The sequence below is a fragment of the Drosophila grimshawi genome, unplaced genomic scaffold (genome assembly GCF_018153295.1).
Source record: "Drosophila grimshawi isolate 15287-2541.00 unplaced genomic scaffold, ASM1815329v1 contig_311, whole genome shotgun sequence".
Lineage (NCBI taxonomy): Eukaryota > Metazoa > Arthropoda > Insecta > Diptera > Drosophilidae > Drosophila > Drosophila grimshawi.
This window is the reverse complement of record NW_025063098.1, coordinates 29,880,172-29,900,135: the sequence shown is the minus strand read 5'-3', so window position 1 is coordinate 29,900,135 and position 19,964 is coordinate 29,880,172. Positions and strand designations below refer to the sequence as shown.

Genomic DNA, 19,964 nt, shown 5'->3' with positions numbered 1-19,964 from the left:
CGTTGATCGTTATGCAATTTGTATTTAGTTGTCGCAGGCATTTTGAGGAAAGCGCACACAGAGACAATACTTGCCCAGAAATGCGTGTCAGGGTCTACCAGATTGACCAAGTTCAATGGCAAAAAATACTAAATAACACTAACTACAATTTCGCCTTGATGCTTAAAGCTTGTCGCTTGTTCCGGTGCCGGCTTTATACAATGACAAATTGTTTATAATTTCGTATGCATTGATTTCTTATTAACCCTCCAACTTTTTGTTTGTTTTTGTTTTTTGTTTTTTTTTTCTCTCATATCAGATTGCATTGCCTTAAGTTGATGATGATAAAGATGATGATGATGATGATGTTGAGGCCTGAATTAATTCGATCACATGACTGCACAAAATTGGCAACAACCAAAACTGGATTCCCGTAAAATATATTTTTACCATTGGGTATTATGGGTAGTCATCGGTTGCATTGACAAATGAATGCAACATTTTCATTTGGAGGTGATTTTTTTGTTGATTTTTTTTTTTAGGCTTAAGCTTAAGATAATGCAAGATTTGGGTTCAGTGAACCGATGCAAGGTCTTTGTTTCAGCTTGTTTTTATTCTTAAATACTGAGTACCCCTAATGTTGCGGTTTCATCAAATGTAAACCTCATTTCACTTGAACCATTAACATTAATGTGTGCAAAGAAAACAATAACAACCGCAACCGGGTAAAAACGTAATGGACCCTAAATGTATTGTATTGTAGTTTTTCTGTTTTTTTTTTTTTATTTGTTGTGTTGATCACAAATTGTTGAAAATATTTTGTTGAAAACATAAAAACACGACCCACCTTAGAGGAAGTAATGTGCGCTAGTGAAATTAAGCAAATTTGATTAGGCCACCTGAATAGTTTTAATGCCAACAACATTCGCTTTGTTATACCCTAAAATTATAGGGTATTTATAGCTGGTCGAGTAGTATGTAAACCAATAAATGGGTCATAGATCGGGCAGAGCTCGTTTGCTGTGCCGGTACTTTTTTCACTTTATTATTATATTAACCTTATTTGGCAAAGGCTCTCATGTTAAAGGTTTGCCTTTTAAAAACTCACTTAATCTGGATTTTTTAATTTCCTTATAATGTTGCAATTACTTTCGAAATCAATTTTACGCTTTTTTTATTAATTATAATTATCAAACTTTTTTTTTCAATAATACATTTTTTTTTCCTGATTTTATTCGTGTAAAAAAGATTTTAGTTCTTTTAGTTCTTTTTTTACATATGTCTTAATTGAAAGTATGTAATATTTTTATTTAAAACAATTTTGTTTAATTAAAGGTCTTCAATATTTAAGCAATTGTAATTTAAAAAAAAAAGTATTTGTTTCTTTTTTTTATGTCAAAAGATACCTTTATCTTGGCTTTAATATTTGATTGCCTCATTTTGCTGCAGTCAGTCAGACAGTTTTATTATACCATATCAGTTGTATATATTTACAATGTACTATATACCGCTTAAATTCATCAGTTACTAGTGTTAATACCACCACCCAATCAATTATTTTTTTTTTAATTTCTAATCGAATTTAGATCTGCAAGTGTATGCTATTTTCGGTTTACCTAGGGAGACTCAACTACTAAGCACCCCTTGCTTGCTAAGTGGCGCTAAACTACGTTCATTCAGCCAATTTATGGGCACACACACACACACATCCACAACACACACACACACACAGGCACACACAACAGAGACACACACACAGGCACACACAACTGGCGTGTTAATGAATTGCCCACTAGCAACATGAATTAGCAAATCAATTTTGAGTGATAAACGAAAAAGCAAAACAAACGACGACATCGAGTCAGCTGCTGCCAACAATATTGCTTTGAACCATTAATGGGCGACTGATGTGTCATGCAGTCTGATAAAATCAAAACAGAATACAAACATCATTTCCAACATACCCAAGAAAGACAGCGGAATATTTGATATGATATGGCATGATATGGCACGTATAATGCACTCATAAAAACAAATCGCCATAAATTTGAGTAAATCGCAATTCTTTTTGCGCCAAGACTAACTCATAAAATGATATTTCAAAATTTATGGTTGTGGCTTTCATTTGGATTTTTCCAAAATTTATAAAAAAAAAACATGTCTAATTTTCAGGCTATTGTTTTCTAGTTGCCTATATATACTTATATACGATTTTTTGTGACATATGTTATTATTACAAATGTTAATTTGTATTTCAAGATTTCACATATACACAAAACATTTAACGTAGTCTACAAATTTATATCAATTGATTTGACCATGATTAGTGATTTCTCTCTGAGCTATTTGGCCCTTATTGCAGATGATAGATATGCTCTGCTGTAAAAGCCGAGCCAGTAAATTTCATTATTTGTTTGTGAATTTTAGAAAGGATGCTTTCTTAAAATTTTTGTTTGAATTACTAGTTTTTTAAACGATAATGGAAAAAATTTCGACAAAATGGAAAAAGTTGCCACATTTCTGCGATTGTCGACTTATGCCAAGCATTTCTAAATATGAGAATTTATTTTTCTAATCTTTAGAAATGATTTCTAAAAGCCAGAAAAACTTTCTATTTTTAAAGGTGTTTTACTAAAATGTAGGGCGAATATTTTCTGAGTGTAGTTCTGACAACTTTTGGGCTAGTAACTTCTGATGGGCACACTGCTAATCAATATTCTAGGCGCTATGCAGTTATTGTACCTATATATAAATATAGCTTACGGAAATCACATTGAGCCCCAAGCCAAAGGCGAGTTCAATGCACGTCTCAGAAGCGGGCCGACAACGGGGCGTATGCGCAATGTGGCCAGCAGTTTATTTTATTTTTTGTTTTTGTTTTGATTGCGTGACGTTTTAGCCGTTTTATTCACGTGGTTGGTTGCACGACTCCGACAGAGACAGACTCTGATTTTAATTAATGAAAAATGTTTTGCGATACAAGGTGCTGGCATAAATTAGCATTTGCAATTGCGCTGTTCATTTCAATTGTGTGGTGCTCTAATCTGTAATCCTCAAACACCACGTGACAATTAGCATATATGTTTTTATTGCCAGCAAAGTGTGCCATATGCTATGCTTATGTTTTTACTTTTACTTACTCATAGGCCCAATTTATTATATGCAGCTTAAAGCATCTGCTAAGCAAATATTTTGCACTTGAGCAGATAAACTCAACAATCACAGTCCGCTGATAACGCACCAGAAAAACCAACCAGATTATTTGTGGCACTGACTGACGCATTGTTGAAGGTTCTGTCTCAGTTTTGTTCATTCTTTTTTTTTAGTAAGTTTGTTTGGCAAACAGCGGAAATTTATCGCCTGACCTCCTGTCTTGACAAATATGCGCAAAGGCATATTTTCTTTTAATAAAAGATTACTCGACTTTGAATTGTTTACATATGTAATAGTTAGTTGCAACTGTACAATTAAAATAATCTCTAATAAAAAACTCGCAAATAAAATTAATTCAACTCACAATCCATATATACACAAAGCATAAGAAGATCATATATCAAGGAAAATATTCGGAATCTCAAATCAAGAATGCTTAGATGAAGTTTCTTTATTCTGGAATAAAAAAGAAAGAATTAGAATCAGAATTGAAGTACAACAATCAGAAAACAAGAATATCTAAAGTAAAAAAATCTCTGATCAAGAATATATTAATTACTAGCAAAAATATCTTAAATTAAGTATTCATAGCTGAAGTCTGTTTATTCTTTACTTGACAATCTTGAATTGAGTTTTTTGTCCTCGAACTTCGCATTTTAACCTATTCGTGCTTATTGCAATAAATTCAAGATATTTCAATCAAATCGAAAATTAAAATCAATATCAATAATAAAAAAGTACAAATGCAAAAATCTTAAACTATAAATAAATCCCCAAATGAGTTAGCAAGAATAAATAAGAATATATATAAATTTTTAAACAAGTATCTTTGAATGAAGTCTGCATCTAGTATCAAGTTTGCTGTCTTCCTACTTCCCATTTTTTAGAAAACACTCTTGTATTGAGTTTAAAGACCTCAGCTCTAGGTTGAAACTATAAATTAAAGATATTTTTATTTTGATCAAAACAAATTATTCAAAATTGAAGAATACAAATTGGAAAACAAGAATATTTGATACACAACATCTTAAATCAAGAATTCTAGATGAAGTCTGATTCAGGAATCAGTCGCCTAGAATCAAATTTGCTGTCTTCCTGCTTCGCAAATAATAGAACACACATTTATTTTGAGTTTAAAGACCTCTGCTCTAGGTTAAAGCAATAAATTTCAGATATTTCAATTTAGATAAAAAAAAAACACACACACAAAACTTGTTTAATCAAAATTTCGCAAATGTATTTACAGATTACTATTTAATGGTTTGCGCAGTTATACCTGTCTGACTCTCGGCTCAAATGGCTGACTTTTATAATTTGCATATTACCCACACATTGTTCAGCGACGTAAGCAGTTAAAACTGTTTGCTGCATGTTTTATTGCAACTCAAGGCGTAATGCAAATACCTATAAATATATTATATATGTACATATTCTTTTTCTTGGCATATTTAACTGTACGTTCTGTTTGCTGCAAATATTTATAAGCGTCGACTACACTCACAAAAAAAAAAGTCGCCTAGAAGTTTAGATATTCGCCAGGGGTTCCTTACCTTATTATTCTAAAATTAAAGTTTGTGAATTTCTAAACGTAAAGTTGGTTTGCATATCATAATTTCGATATGAATTTTTATAGAACTTAAAAAAAAAATTTCCAATTTCCAGGATGTTATTTTCTAAGTGTACATAGAAGAATTGTAATTTTAGCCTTTTTTTTGTCACTTATATTAAAATTATTGTTTATGTGAAATCTTAAAATATTAATTTTTAATAATGGTATTTTAAGATTTCACATAGTTGATAAAATTCATAAAACTTCACTAAAAAAAAAACGGTTTTGAAATTCAGATTTTAGTTATAAAATGAAAAACTTTCAGGGTGAATTTCTTAATTTCAGATCGATTTTTTTTAGAATGTAATTGCTACTAGTTAAGTACGTAGTAGTTAACAAAGAATCACTGCTCTTAGTTTGCACTCATGTTTAATTGATGAGGCGTACCCAATGCACAATGTTTGTTGTTTTAATTAACACATACACACACGGGGATCGTTGAAGCCATCACTTCATTTTAATTATAACCGCAATTGCGATTCCCCCTCATTTGGCATATGTGAAGTAAAATTTCTGTAATCTTATCGTTATGTGCCCATTTCCGCAACGCATTTAACAACAAAAAAAAAACGACGATTTTTTAGCAACAACAATTGCTTAGATATTTGCACAAATATCTTTTGTGAAGCACATCTGTCAGAGTCTGTAGAACAGCACTTTGTATTTGCTTATACAATAGATAATAGAGACTAACGCAATTCATTTATTGCTGCTCATGCAGCAGTACACATAAAAAAATAACCAATTATTTGGGTTTTTTTTTTTTTAATAATTTGAGACGTTTTTTATGTGGCATGTGCCCAGTCTATGAAATTGTTTTATTTTTTATTGAGTTTGTTTTCGCCAAATAACAAAGCAAATCAAATTGGTCGTAATGAATTCAGAAATGATGTGACTTAATAATTTATTACTAGCACATTACATGAAGTACCTATGGGTACTATATTTATTGTAATTATAAATTTAAATAAAAAAAGAGAGATTGTTATCAATTAATGGGCAATAAGTGTACCATTTCCGTCTGTTAAATGGCCGTAAGTGCTTTACGATTACAAATTAGCAATTGCCACTTGTTAATCGTAAAGTGTGAAAATATTGCTGATTAGCTCGATTTGCAATATTTGTATTTGTATTTTGTGTTCCTATTTGCATTTAATAAGTGACGCATTTGGTTACGGAAAACATTGAATGGGTTTACTTTAAAAGTTAGCACAGCTTTCAAATTGCTACTGTTTGGTTTGTATTGTGGGATTTGTTATTTTACACATTTTTAATATGCATTCATGTTCAACTCAGCCTAAAGTTATGCAAAGTTTAATAAACAATTTTAACAATCTGCAATTTATTTTTGTTGAGCAGTTTTTTTTAGTTTTATTCAAAGTAAAATTAAAGAGCGGATTTGTGTGTGGGGAAGATGGCAAACAAACAATATAAAGGCGCAACTTCCATGAAGAAGACACTTCACTGGTTAGTGACAAATTTTGACATGTGTGTTGTGTGTGTAGTATGTGTGTGTGCTCCTTTGTCCATCTTTAGTCTTCCAGCGTGACATTGCGAAACAAATAGGACATGGACTCCTTGTTGTGTATGCGTCGTATGGCCTCAGCGATGAGTATGGAAATATCAATTGTTTTAATCTTGTTGCATTGCAATTTCTGCACCTCATGTGGAATGGTATTGGTGACAACAATCTAGAAAGGCAAAATAGTGAAAAATTAATATATAATTAATATAGAAGGATAGTAAATTATGATTATATAAATCCACTATAGATAATATAAAAGGATAGTAAAAAGTTAATATATAAATCAACTATTGATTAAATAAAAGGATCGTTAAACTATAGATAATATAGAAGGAGTCTTATGCACCTCATCAATGACGGACTCCTCGAGCAAGCGCGGCGCATCCGAGCTGAGCAAACCATGTGTGGCCAGCACATAAATTTTGCAGGCACCATTGTCCTTCAGCATCTCGGCGGCGGCAACAAACGCCTGCACATCATCAATCAGATCATCCTGTGTGGAGAGCGGCAATATACACTACTTATAGACAGATCATATATAGTTTCAGTAATACTTACGACCATGATGGCAATGCGACCATTTACATCACCCACAATGGTCAGCGGTGGTTTCACTTTCGATGGATGCTCCGGCACACCCACCGACACCGATGTAGTGCGCTGCCGACTGCTAATGGGTGCATGTTGTGGAGTAGAGTTTCTATTGTGATTAGTGTGTAAGCGTTTGCAATTGGCATTTGATGTGGTGCATATTGATGTGTGTGGTGCAGTTGCAGAGTTGTTCAAATCGTAACCAAAAAATAAAGAAAATGATAGCACATATACAGTTCGCAATTATATTCGAAAATAAAACACACAAAATAATGTCAAATTATATATATATATATAGTATATGTATTTATGTTTAGGTAGATACAAACCTAGACGCCGTCGGTATGCACATTTCAACAGAAGAATTTCCTAATATATTGCAATACGCCCTGCATATGTATAATGACATAATAACACAATAAACGTAAATAAAGATTAAGAATTCCAATTGTTTATTGTTTTCATTTATTTTTGTTTTTTCTTCAATGCCGAACGCAGTCAATTTGCAATTCGTGGAATAAGCAATTACAGCAAATTGTGTTAATAAAGAAAACAATAAAAATGATCACCGCTTGAAGGTAATAAGTTACTCAATGTACTTTCGTTGACTTGAAGTATAAGTTAACAACAAATGCTCAGAGTTCGAGGTATGCGTGGTATGCAGCATATTGCATATAAACTCTATTCTACGTGCTTAATTCAATGTCAATGTCACTTAGTTTAATATTGGCATATATTACACACACACACACATGTGATTTCAATAGTCAATGCAATGAGGTACTTTACATATACGCATGTGAATCAAATATTTTACTGAATGTGGAGATAACAGGTGGTGTTTTAAGGGTCGTATTTAAGATGCAACATTAAAGCTTATGCGTAAGATTTGTATTTGTATATATAAATGTACATATAAGGGGAGCATCACAGCTTATGCTTCAGATCTCTTTATAAATAAGTTGGAACATCACACCGTATGCCTACGATCTATATATATATATATATAGAAGATGGAATACCACAGATTTCGATAAATATATTTACCAACGCGTATCAATCTTAACTGCACGCTTCCAAAATATAAATTTTACGTTCCCAAAGCTTATTCTAAATAGCAAATAACTAAATTTCTTAATCGGATACTTTTCATATATTTTTTTAAATAAATAAAATAAGAATATTCATTTTAATAAATGTATATTTAGAGCTATGGGCTGACTGTTTTCCTGCATTGCTGCAGACACGCAAAACTTTTTAGCTATGATGATAAAACTACGTTTTTTGGACAAGCTCCCTTGAAGATATTTTAAAACTTTGGTTTATCGCCGTCCCCCAGTTGCTAACGGCTTCTCCTGCTTCCTCCAGATATTCCACTGAATTATACATTCAAAAACCGCTGATTTGGTAAATTTTATAAATAGTCGGTTCCTCATTTTAAATTAAAATAACTTTTGATTGATTGATGATGTGATTTTGTTTTGCAAATTTCACATTGAAAATAAACATAAAATATATAAATCACTTTCAACTAAAAAGTTTTTAACGACGACAGTAAATATTTTTTTTTTTTTAGAAAAAAAAAACAAAGCTAAACAAATCTAAGGAAATTATGAAACGAATCTAATTTAACAGAAACAAAAAACACGACTTGAAACTGTTTTGGCGCTTCAACTTCAGTCATAATAAGAAGTACAACAGCTAAACAAAAACACACATATATGTATATATAAGACTGATATCTTGGAGACTCACCTGGTTGGTGGTGGTGAGTATCTGCCATCAACCTCATCGCTCTCGGCCTCCTTCTGCTCGCCGTGGATGACAGCGAGGCCTAAACGCAAACGTTCCGCATACGAATTGGCCTTCTTGGCAACTCCCGGATTGCGAGCCACAATCACCGAATTACGATAGTCGGGTATCTAAAAGATACAACACATACAAAACGTTAGTTGAGCACTATACAAATTAAATCCAACTTCGACTCACGCTCTCCTGGATGTACTGCAGCAGAAAGGGTGAGGCGCGTAAATTATCAACGGGTATATCGAAGAAGCCCTGTATCTCCTTCTGATGCAGATCCATCGTTATGATGTGCGTCAATCCCGATGTGCACATCATCTTCGCCAGTAACTTGGACACAATGCAGCCACGTTTGCGCATCTTGCACTGTTTCGAGTACGGCAAATAGGGTATGACACCCACAATCGAACGGGCCGAAGATGTCTTGCAGGCATAGGCCATAATTAGGAGTTCCATTATATTATTATTGGCATCCCTATAACAGAGCAAAGCATAAAGAGAGAGTTGAACATGTTTAGCAAATAAAAATAATAATAGTAGTGGTGGTTCATCAACTGTCCTTTATCAATATTTTCATAGCTACTTTCATAATCCTTTCGATTCCTTGATTCCATTTTACTCTTCTCACATTCCTTTTTATGAATTCTACCTATTCCTTTTGTTCGTCTTCTATTTTGGGCTGTTTTAGTCAAGTGTTGAATTATTTAAAACTGAACGAGTTTATGAAGAGTTTATTTTGTGAAATAATACAATTGTAACTTATTTGCTTATTTAAAAAGCATTCCATAAATATATGGCCCGTTTTATGCTGATAAAATTGATCGTGGCAAACATTCCAAAAAGACAAGTACAGCAGTTTCTACATATCTCAACCCGAATAATAATTGCGAAATTAAAAAAATCATTTCTAACATTGATCCAACGTAAAATGTTCAGCTTTTGGTAGCTTGTACTATTTTCATATATACTTCCTCACATCATATCTAGATTTTCGAAATATTACTTAACGCCAGGTGCAACTATGAAATATTGTGTACTATGATTTTGACAGGCTCATTTATACTAAATTTTAAGATGTTCATTTGTGCTCTTAATAATTTAATAATATTATGGACATAAGAAAGCTTAACTACTATTCTACTACTTATTTTGATTGGCTCATTTGTAAGAAATTTAAAGACTTTAATTTTGTAGCTATCCCAACTTTCAATGTTTACTTATTGAATTTTTTATTAATGTTTAATATAAAATATTTACAGTTTTTTTTTGAGGTACTCACTTAGTGCCCGTTTGTATGATGTAGATATCCTTGCCGCGCACCGAGTCGCTGATCTCGACGATAGTCTCGCGATTCGATTTGTGAAAGACGGAACAGCCGCCATTCTTGATGCCCATCCTCTCGGCGACACTGTTGGCCAGATCCGGATGCGAGTTGCCATTGATAATGACAATGTCCGAGGTGGATATATTGTCCATGTCGCTTCTGCAACGTTTCGGTGGACGCACGCTGCCTAATCTGCAAAACGAATCAAAGAATAGTTAAACGAAAAAGAAAAATCAACACAGTTGGCAAAAAAAAAATAAAAGAAACAATTGGTTAGATTGGGAAAAGTGTATTAAAAGCTACCTGCGTTTGGACATGTTATAAAAGTAGACGATATGCAGTTGCTACACTCGGAAAAAAACGCACTGAATCATAAAAAAAATATATAAAGTTTTTCGTGTTTTTAATTAATACATTTCTAAAAATTAGAAAAAATGCTTCAGCAACAAGTAACGAAATTTACATATGAAAAAACAACCGGCAAATTAGAATTATTTCTTTTCTAATTTCAGCCAGAAATCAAGGAAAGAAAAACATTGATCTTTAGAAAATGTAATATTTCTAAATAATAAAATGGCTTTAAGGTTTAAGGCGAATTTCTACAAATTCCGAGTGTACTGTGCAACAAATGTGACGCGTATGCAGACGCAAAATATTGATTAGCCCCGTGAACTAGTTTCAATAGAGAATGCCAGCAATTGGGTGGTGTTGTTTATGTGCCTCCTGCCACACAGGCAATTAAGTATTGCAACTTTGACGACACCGTTGAGCAGTTTATCGTTTTTCTTTATTTTTTTTTAATGCGAGTTACGTTGAAAGTTGACTTAAAGACAGTCGTGTGTGAAAAGAACCTGGCCAAAACCGCAACTGACAAAACTTGTGCGCGTTTTTATCGACCAAACACACTGTGGGCACATGTCAGCCAAGCTGTGTGTGTGTGCTTTGGTTGATGTGTGTGTGTGTGTGTGGTTGGCAACGTTTCAAAAGTGGCAAGCAAAACATTAGACAGGCCAACAGTCGTCATTCAGCCCAACTCAGCCCAAAGGGCCAGTTTAGGCACCAAAACGCATAGTCTACGCTGATTCCAATCTATAAAAAAAAGAAAACCAAAACCAAAAAAAAAAAAGGAAAAACGGAAAAAAGGATTTCTTTGCCTCAAGGGTTTCGCACGCGAATCGAGTGCCGTCAACGAAGAAAGTGAAAGCCAAGACATAAATCTAAAAGTGGGCGTGGCTCTAAAATAGCAATGGGTGTCTTAATTGAATTTCTATTTTTAATTTGCAGCGGAAAGTAAGCAGCAAGAAGCAGGAGAAGCAGGTCAATGCGCTGGCAGCTGGAGCTGGAGCTGCCTTCAAAGGATACGCCTTGTCAGCGTTGATTGCAACTGAAGTGCATGTCCTGAGCAATCCACAAGAGCAATGGGCGACTCAGGTGAGTGCAGCAGCAGCAGCAAGATTCCAACACTCAGAAAAATAAAATTTCCCGGAAAACTAGAAAGTTTTTTTGTTAGAAATAATTACTAAATATTAGAAAAAATATTTCGAAAAATTAGAAAGGATTACTCTAAATCGATTCAATTCCAAATATATAGCGTCTTTTTTGTTCTTTAGAAATATTTTCTATTAATTGGAAATTCATTGACCTCAAAGCTAGATAGTTTTTTTGTTTAGAAATAGTTTCTGAATATATCAAAATAATTTTCTAAAAAATAGAATGGCTTGCCGAATATCGACATTCCCAAAAGTATGAAAATATTTTCTATTAAGAAATTTATTTCTAATTCAAATTTAAAAACAAAATACTTTCTTAAATTTAGCAGGGTGTAAAGAAATTTATTGGCTCGGCTTTTATATTTGAGTTTAGCTGTAGTCTGACTTAAAAGCGGAGTAATATGAATATTTGAATTCATAGACTATTTAAAATGTTTGGCATATGTGAAATCTTAACTAAGAACAAATATCCCGAAAATTATACATTTCTTTCAATGTTAAGAAAAGAAAAGAATATCTAAAACTCTTTTTTTTCTAAGTGTAAAAAGAAGTACATTTATGAATACTTGAAAAGCTGATAGAAGTACAAACTCAAACTAAAACCCTACAGGGTATTTTATATTCGTAAGGTGAATTACCCTTGGCGAATTGCTTAAATTCGGGCCGATTTATTTTTCTGAGTGTAGCTGGCTGCTGTTGGCTTCCATTCATAAATCACGACACGGCAAATCCGGGTGGGGCAAACGCAACCGCGACTATTCAATTTCAAATGTTGACGTTTGAAGCGGCAAACTGCAGCTCGAAGCAAAGAAAGTTGCGATAACCGAGACACGCATATGTGTCGGAGTTTTAAAGATAGCACAAGCCCAAGGTAGGATTAAGTTTTTATGCCTGCTGGCGGATTAGTTGTTAGCCAGTTTGGCAGAGTTAGAAGAGTTTTGCACGTTGCACTTGCCACTTGCGTATCGAGCGGAAAGTAGGCAAAATGCTGGGCATCGCCCGTGATCCGTTGGAGCATACGAGCATGTATGAGCGAGGCTCAGATGGTAGGAGAATTAAGAATAATTTTCAATCGAACTAATCTAGAAAAGTGCAATAGGGGAAATATTTATAAAGTATTAACAAGCTCAAAATACAATTCTAAGTCGACTCGAACTTAAATCAAAATATGTATTGCTCAAAAATCGTTGAACTTATTTTTACAACTGTGTGGTTAAATTTCGCGAGTTTTTAAGATATGGAGTTCGGAATACCATTCTTCAATACTTTAAATTTGTCTAGCTATAATATTTCATAAATTTATAGTTGATCGTTTGATAATTTCTATAAATCCATTTCAAAATGTTTTCAATTTTGAAAGTGATAAAATTTTGCTAAAATGAGAAAAACCAATTTCTAACTTGCCGTGAATATCTGAATAGAATCCAACACAAACGGGAGTTACTCTTAATAAACAATTATTGCTACAAATATTTAGTGACAATTCCAATTCCCAATTCTTGGAGCACGAAAATAACTAAATGTGAATTTTTAACTACTTAACTACATTATTCAATACAACAAATCAATTGTTATACGATTCAGTATTTCTGAAGTTTCAATCCAATGGTTTTGCCATGTGGAAACAGATTTCAAACTTTGTGCAAATTTGATTTCAAATGGATTTTAACACAAAAATTAGTTTCTCTAAAATATGATTTAAAACCGTAAAGATTCAATGATGATTATAATTGCTCTCACAATTCCTAAATTCCATTTTGAGTATACACAAAATTGTTTTTAAAACAGAATACAACAAAATGCCAGATATCATACTTTCCTCAAGCTATATTAAATTGTGATTACTATTCAAAATGTGTTTGAAAGCCGCTTCTCTAAAATATGATTTAGAACTTGAAAGAAGTAATGAGATTTAAACTACTCAAAGTCATTTTTAAACAGAATAAATGGCGGATTTATCATAATAATTCAACAAGGATGCCAATTGTTTAAGCAACTTTAAATATTCAGTGACAATTGGAATTCCTTTTTAACTGAATTCCAATCACGAAAATCTCAATACTAATTTAGTCGAACAACTTAATTACAGATAGCGAGGACAGCGATGGCGAGGGCGGATTGGGCAATGTGTCCCGGGTGATAATACGACCGCCCGGCCAAAGTGGCAAGGCGAAGCGAGGACATTTGTGCTTCGATGCGGCTTTCGAGACGGGCAATCTGGGCAAGGCGGAGCTGGTGGGTGAATTCGAATACGATTTATTTTTACGGCCGGACACATGCAATCCACGCTTTCGCTTCTGGTTCAACTTCACCGTGGACAATGTGAAACAGGACCAGCGGGTGCTCTTCAACATTGTCAACATCAGCAAGAGTCGCAATCTCTTCAACTCGGGACTGACGCCCCTCGTCAAATCCTCGAGTCGACCCAAGTGGCAGCGTCTCTCCAAGCGGCAAGTGTTCTTCTATCGCTCCGCAATGCATCAGGGCCACTATGTGCTCAGCTTTGGCTTCAACTTTGACAAGGAGGAGGATGTTTATATGTTCGCTCTCGCATCGCCTTACAGCTATTCTCGTTTGCAGTCCTATTTAAATGTGATCGATGCGCGGCAGGGCAACGAGAAGCGTTTCACGCGATGCGTGCTAATTAAATCATTGGTGAGTATGCTGAGGATTGGGTTAGGATTAATACACATAGGGCAGATTTCGTCTCAATAGCTTGACACTAGTTGGAAGAGATTGAATCAAAAATTAGTCCAATCAGTTGCAATTCTAGTTGGTTATTGTGACAGATCAGTTAGAGAGGAGCTTTCCAAAGTACTTTTTCTCCACTTCCTAGCAAGTTAAGGGTCAGGCTTAGTTCCATTCACTACACAAGACTAGTTGAGCCTTGTCAATTTGTTTGTCTGTTGATCAAGCAATCATCTTTGTCAGCCCGGAAGAAAACAGTTCCTTTTTTTCTCATTGGCAAATTTAACCACATCTCCAGTTGGGTTTCTGCTAACTGTGATAGATCGGTTAGAAAGATGGGTGACAAGGATACTTCATCACTTCCTGGGCAGGCACAAAAGAAGTGTTCAGCAGATTATTCCATTTCTTCTCCCTTTTTTACGGCCTCTGCAGCAATCATTAGTGAAAGTTTTGAGTATATTGGCTTGATGGATTGAATCAGAGATGCGTCTTCTTGGTCCAACTTCTGCTAACAGAGGTAGATTGATTAAAAAGGGGCTTCTCATCATGCTTAATCTCCTCTTGCTGACAAGTTCAGGCAGCGGCGTGTTGAGCCTTGTCAAACTGTCTGTCTTTAGACACAGGATCAATTTCATCCAAAGATGATTCGATTGACTTAAAACTTAACAAATCATTCTTCATTTTCCTTCTCTTTTGCTAAAATTGCCAGCAAAATCGCAATGTGGATCTGCTGACGATTGATCAGGTGACGCACAGTCAACGTACGACAAATCGCTTGGAGCGCAGTTTTATTCGGGTCATTGTCATCCTGTGTCGGTCGCATTCGAGCGAGGCGCCCGCTTCGCATGTGTGCCAGGGCCTGATTGAGTTCCTGGTGGGCAATCATCCGATAGCGCATGTGCTGCGCGAGAATTTCGTCTTTAAAATAGTGCCAATGGTCAATCCGGATGGTGTGTTCCTCGGTAACAATCGCTGCAATCTGATGGGGCAGGACATGAACCGCAATTGGCATGTGGCGTCTGAGTTTACACAGCCCGAGTTGCATGCAATACGCAATGTTCTAAAAGAATTGGATAATTCAGATGTGAGTATCAGTTTAACGTTAACTATATATATATATACATATATATATATTTGATTTTTTATCGTTTACTTGCTGCAGACATATCAGATTGATTTTGTGATCGATCTGCATGCGAATAGCAGCATGCACGGCTGCTTCATCTATGGCAACACCTACGAGGATGTCTATCGCTATGAGCGACACTTGGTCTTCCCGCGTCTCTTTGCCAGCAATGCCAAGGATTATGTTGCCGAGCACACCATGTTCAATGCGGATGAGCGCAAGGCGGGCAGCCTGCGACGCTATTGCTGCGAACGTCTCAGCGACACAGTGAATGCTTACACATTGGAGGTGTCCATGGCGGGGCACTATCTGCGCGATGGCAAAACGGTGGCGCTCTACAACGAGGATGGCTGTGAGTATGATGAGTAAATTCCAGGGGAACAGATATGACTTGGCTAGTATGGATCCTTGGGATCTATTCAGACTCTTCTGTACCGCTCTACAACGACTGTAAATAAGTCGAGTAGTTTCCAGGACTATTGGCGGATTCCAATTAGCATTCAAGTTGGATATATCAAAATGTATACGTGTAGATTAGATTTGGTCCTTGGGGTCTATTCACATTCTTTTTTACATGACTAGATCAGTTCTGATCCGTTGTAATACTGTTTGGAGCTCAATTCAGATTCATTTCGAAGATTCTTTCTTTTCTTGGCATGGCAAGACTGTAAGGACTGTATGACCAGTTTAGTTTTAATCCATGGAGTTCATTCAGATCCAGGCAAGGATGGCTGGAAATATGTCGAGTAACCTCCCGAGGCGATACCGAGTTCCAAATAGTATTTACCATTTATCTATATATACAAAAATCTACGTGATTAGTTCGGTTTTAATTCAGTTGTTGTGTTTTGGAGGATGGCTGCCGATTAACTTCCAGATCAGGTCAGTTTGTCCCAGATCCTTTCTCATCTTGGCATGTCAAGAATATAGTTATCTACAACTTAAAGCTCAATTCTGATTCATTTCCAAAATACCTCCTCTTCTTGGCAAACACAAACTTAAAGATATGCAAGAAGTTCCCGCGTTATTCATTAAACTTAATTATTCTTATTTTATATGGCATTGAGTTTTTATTATAATGCCTTTTATGCGGACTCCAATCGCATATGATTATAATGATGAATGACAAATACACTAAGCAAAAAAAATTGAATTAGATTTTATAAATTTGTCACACATTTCGTGCCATTTAGTAAACTTCAAAAATTTTAATTTGGAAAACTATGTCAAATCGTTACTTATTTTATTATTATTTTTGTTAATTTCACAGAACAGAATTTTAGATAGTTTATAAATTCATTCAAATTAAATGGAAAAAAATGCACGATTTTAAAAGGATTCTATTAGATTCATTTCTCACTGAGCTATGCGGACGAAATAGATAGTATATAATCTCTAATTTTAGAAAGAACAGTTTCTAGTATCAGGGTTTGCATTTCCACATTTCTAGAAATGCATTTTTTCAATAAAAGAAAATATTGCTAAGAAATAGAAAAATTTGCCTTATTTTTGGGACTGTCGAATTAAAATTTGTAGAAATTGTTTTTGAATTTATTTCAAAAATCAATAAATACTTTCTAAATTTCACGGGGTTATCAACATTTTTTTTGAGTGACTAACTGTAGTTTAATCACTACCCCTTGGACTCTTGCAGATCATCGCGTTGGACGCAATGTGGCACGTACTCTGCTGCAATACTATCGCTTCATCAATGTGCTGCCAGTGCCGCTGGTGTCCGAGATGCGGTTGCAGGGCGGCGGCAAGCGTGGGCGTGGACGTCCCCGCACACATCACTCCCGCTCCCGTTCGCGGACACGCTACGAAGTGAAACCCAGAGCGAAGACGACGCGTTGTCATGCGCCCATTTCGTATACCAATCTGAGCATTTGCTATGACTCAACGGGAGGCGTCGGTGGCGGAGGAGTCTCCTCGGATGAGGGCGGTTTCTCACCGACGCGTCCTTTAACAATTGCGCCGGGGAGCAGCACATTTAGTGGCTGTCGCAATTATCGACGAGCGGCAACCGCCGCCAGCTGTGGCCACGATCAGTATTCCGAGCTAAGCAGCCGACACAAGAGAGTGACGCGAGCACGCGAGAGGGAGAGAGAGCGAGAGAGAGAGAGAGAGCACACAATTGAGTCGATGGGCGTCTGTGTGCCGCCCAAGCCGTACCTGTCCATCATCGATCTGAATCAGCTGACGCGGGGCAGCTTAAAACTCAAATCGAGCAGCTTCGACAGTTAGCTTCAGCTCTAATTGAATTTATACACTCAGCTAAATAATCAACCTAAAATTTAGTACATCGCCATATTATTCAGCAAGAAAATTTCAGTTTAGATTTTTCTAAAAATTAGAAATATATATGTTAAATTTCCAGGGTGATGTTTTCCATGTGCTTATGCTTAGAAGAATTGTTATATTAGCTAATTTGTTAATTCAATATAAATTAATTCGGAAATAACTTAAACTGTAATTTAAAAGCCAAACCTACTTTTTAGAAATACATGTCTTAATAATCATATTATCTCAATAATAGAAAACATTTCTAATAGAAAAAATTGTCATATTTTTGGAATTATCGATTTTGGACAAGCCTTTCTAATGTTTAGAAACGTTTTTGCTAATAGTTAGAAATTATTTCAATGCCAATTTTCTATTTTCTATTTTCCAAAGTGATTTTTATTTCAAGGCGATTTAATAAAATGTAGGGTAATTTTTGTCCTGAGTGTACATATTGCTTATGGCCTGTATGTTCGTTTGCTTCTTTCTTTCTTAAATAAACAATTACATATATATATATATACATATTTACAGTTGGATTCACTCACTGAGGCAACAAGTTGGCTTTCACACATTGAGTGAATTCACAAGCTTATCGCAGTCAAAATAAACATACATATATGCATGCACACAACACACATACATCCAAATGCCCGCATATGCATACACACACACATGCATACACCCCATAATCCCCGCATATGCATATAAGTGTGTTTGTATGTATGTGTAGCAATTGCGGTCTATTGTTGCGCATCGCTTTGTTGGCCAGCTGCCAGGCCAATGTTGCCATTTTGGCAATTTAATAGCTAATACTTGTTGAAGTGCTGGCAGCTGGAAATTTGAATGCAGTTATTCAAAAATTAATTTAAAATTTTTAGATTTTGCTAGCTATTTTCTAGTACTTAAAAAAGTAATTTATAATGAATTATTAATTTCCACGTTTATCAGTTCTAGCTTTTTCTAGCCATTTTGATTTGTTGTCTTCGAATTTGTAGGCAACACTGGCGGCGACACACTGACAGCCTACTGTTCATAAACAACAACAGATATCTCCGCATCTCTAATTGTAAGAATAAACAGTTAACCACCTCAAATATGTACAAAGTGCAATTAACTAACACATACACACACACACACACATGCACAAGAACAACAAACATGGGCAGACTTTTTATTCGACTCAAAAAGGAACGCACGTGAGTGTGTGTGAATGTAAGTGCGTTGCCAGGTAATTTGGGCTAATTAGTCTTAATTCCCAATGGGTCACCCTTATCTTATCACGCAGTGCATTCGTCAGGCACTTGGCATGTACTTACTAAAATATTCCTCCAAGTAGATATATTTATAAACAAAAAAGTAACTGTTACCAAAAAAAAATGTGCTCGCAACACGCGCGAAATTTGTGATAACGAACGAAAGGGCAAAACGGAGAGAAAACAAAAAACAACAAGACTAACGTTGATTGATTAACGCTAGCAATTAAGTAAAATCGTTGCACGTTGTTTACCCGTTCGCGAGCTCGAAATCAATAAAAAAAAAAAAAGAAAACACTTTTGTCGTCTTGTATAAATAAAAGCGAGTCGCATAATTTAATGGAGCGCAAGAGCAAAAAAAGCCGAACTTTGAGAGCGAGCAGCGTTGCCAGATTGTCATCAGCAATAATGAGGCAGACGAGCAGCCAAACAAATACAAAATATATATCTATATAATTAATTATAAATACGCCAGCACAATGATTTTTAAATAAATACATAACTGTTTGTTGTAATTGTATTGTTGCCATGGTGGCCATGAAAGCAGCTGATGTGTTTTCATATAGCATTGGCAACGCCGGTACGAATGTGATGAACAAAACAAAATTCAGATAAAGCAGATGAAGTAATACAAGCAGCACATACATACAAACACATACACAGAACATATGTCAACAGATAAAATTGACACGCAAATAAAAATCGAGTCGAGACGGTAGTAAAATGGAGTGGGAGTGAGCAGAACAGAAAATGGAATAGATACTAATTAAATTATTGCAAACAAACACAAAATTTAACAAAGCCGCTTTATTATATTTTTACTTGTTTCTCTGCAGCAGCATTGTTGTTGTTGTTGTTGTAGCTGATCGTCTTCTTCTTTCTTGCTTACTTGCTGTCAATTTTAATATTTTTTATTGGCAACACTTTTACACACACACACTTAGTGAGAGGGAGATAGAACGCGTAGAATTATTGATCGCTTTTACACACAATATACTCTGTATATACAATATATATGTCTGTTGCAACTATTAAATTTACATATATTCATGCGCCTCAATTTATCGTATAGCAAACCGTTGCAAGCAACAGCAGAAATGCAACTGAATTCAAGCTTTTTTGTGGAAGCATCAAATACAC

At 35.1% G+C, this 19,964-nt stretch overlaps 2 protein-coding genes across 7 annotated transcripts; one reads left to right on the top strand and one right to left on the bottom strand.

Annotated features, from left to right (window-relative positions):
- Positions 1-6,082: 6,082 nt before the first annotated feature.
- LOC6569808 (phosphoribosyl pyrophosphate synthase-associated protein 2) lies at positions 6,083-19,925 on the bottom strand. Of its 6 annotated transcripts, none has more exons than XM_032741542.1 (8): positions 19,647-19,887; positions 9,940-10,176; positions 8,847-9,135; positions 8,613-8,779; positions 7,187-7,246; positions 6,825-6,936; positions 6,613-6,759; positions 6,083-6,432 (listed from the first exon to the last, which is right to left on the bottom strand). In XM_032741542.1, the coding sequence occupies exons 1-8, from the start codon at positions 19,664-19,666 to the stop codon at positions 6,274-6,276; spliced, it is 1,191 nt and encodes a 396-aa protein (XP_032597433.1). In that variant the 5' UTR covers positions 19,667-19,887; the 3' UTR covers positions 6,083-6,273. The 6 variants fall into 6 exon arrangements, with proteins under 6 accessions (XP_032597433.1, XP_032597438.1, XP_032597434.1 ...); XM_032741547.2 differs by lacking the exon at positions 19,647-19,887 and adding an exon at positions 18,888-19,030; XM_032741543.1 differs by lacking the exon at positions 19,647-19,887 and adding an exon at positions 10,288-10,316.
- LOC6569656 (cytosolic carboxypeptidase 6) lies at positions 12,460-17,767 on the top strand. The gene is made up of 5 exons (XM_001995871.2): positions 12,460-12,520; positions 13,564-14,129; positions 14,872-15,246; positions 15,325-15,640; positions 16,943-17,767. Exons 1-5 carry the CDS (start codon positions 12,460-12,462, stop codon positions 17,530-17,532), a joined length of 1,908 nt encoding a protein of 635 aa, XP_001995907.1. The 3' UTR covers positions 17,533-17,767.
- Positions 19,926-19,964: the final 39 nt, after the last annotated feature.

Coding starts and splice junctions, on each gene's coding strand:
- LOC6569656 (XM_001995871.2), top strand. CDS start 12,460: ATGCTGGGCATCGCCCGTGATCCGTTGGAGCATACGAGCATGTATGAG. Junction 12,521..13,563: donor GTATGAGCGAGGCTCAGATG/GTAGGAGAATTA, acceptor ACTTAATTACAG/ATAGCGAGGACAGCGATGGC. Junction 14,130..14,871: donor GCGTGCTAATTAAATCATTG/GTGAGTATGCTG, acceptor TAAAATTGCCAG/CAAAATCGCAATGTGGATCT.
- LOC6569808 (XM_032741542.1), bottom strand. CDS start 19,666: ATGCTGCTGCAGAGAAACAA. Junction 6,760..6,824: donor GTCGCATTGCCATCATGGTC/GTAAGTATTACT, acceptor CTCTCCACACAG/GATGATCTGATTGATGATGT. Junction 6,433..6,612: donor AGGAGTCCGTCATTGATGAG/GTGCATAAGACT, acceptor TTGCCTTTCTAG/ATTGTTGTCACCAATACCAT.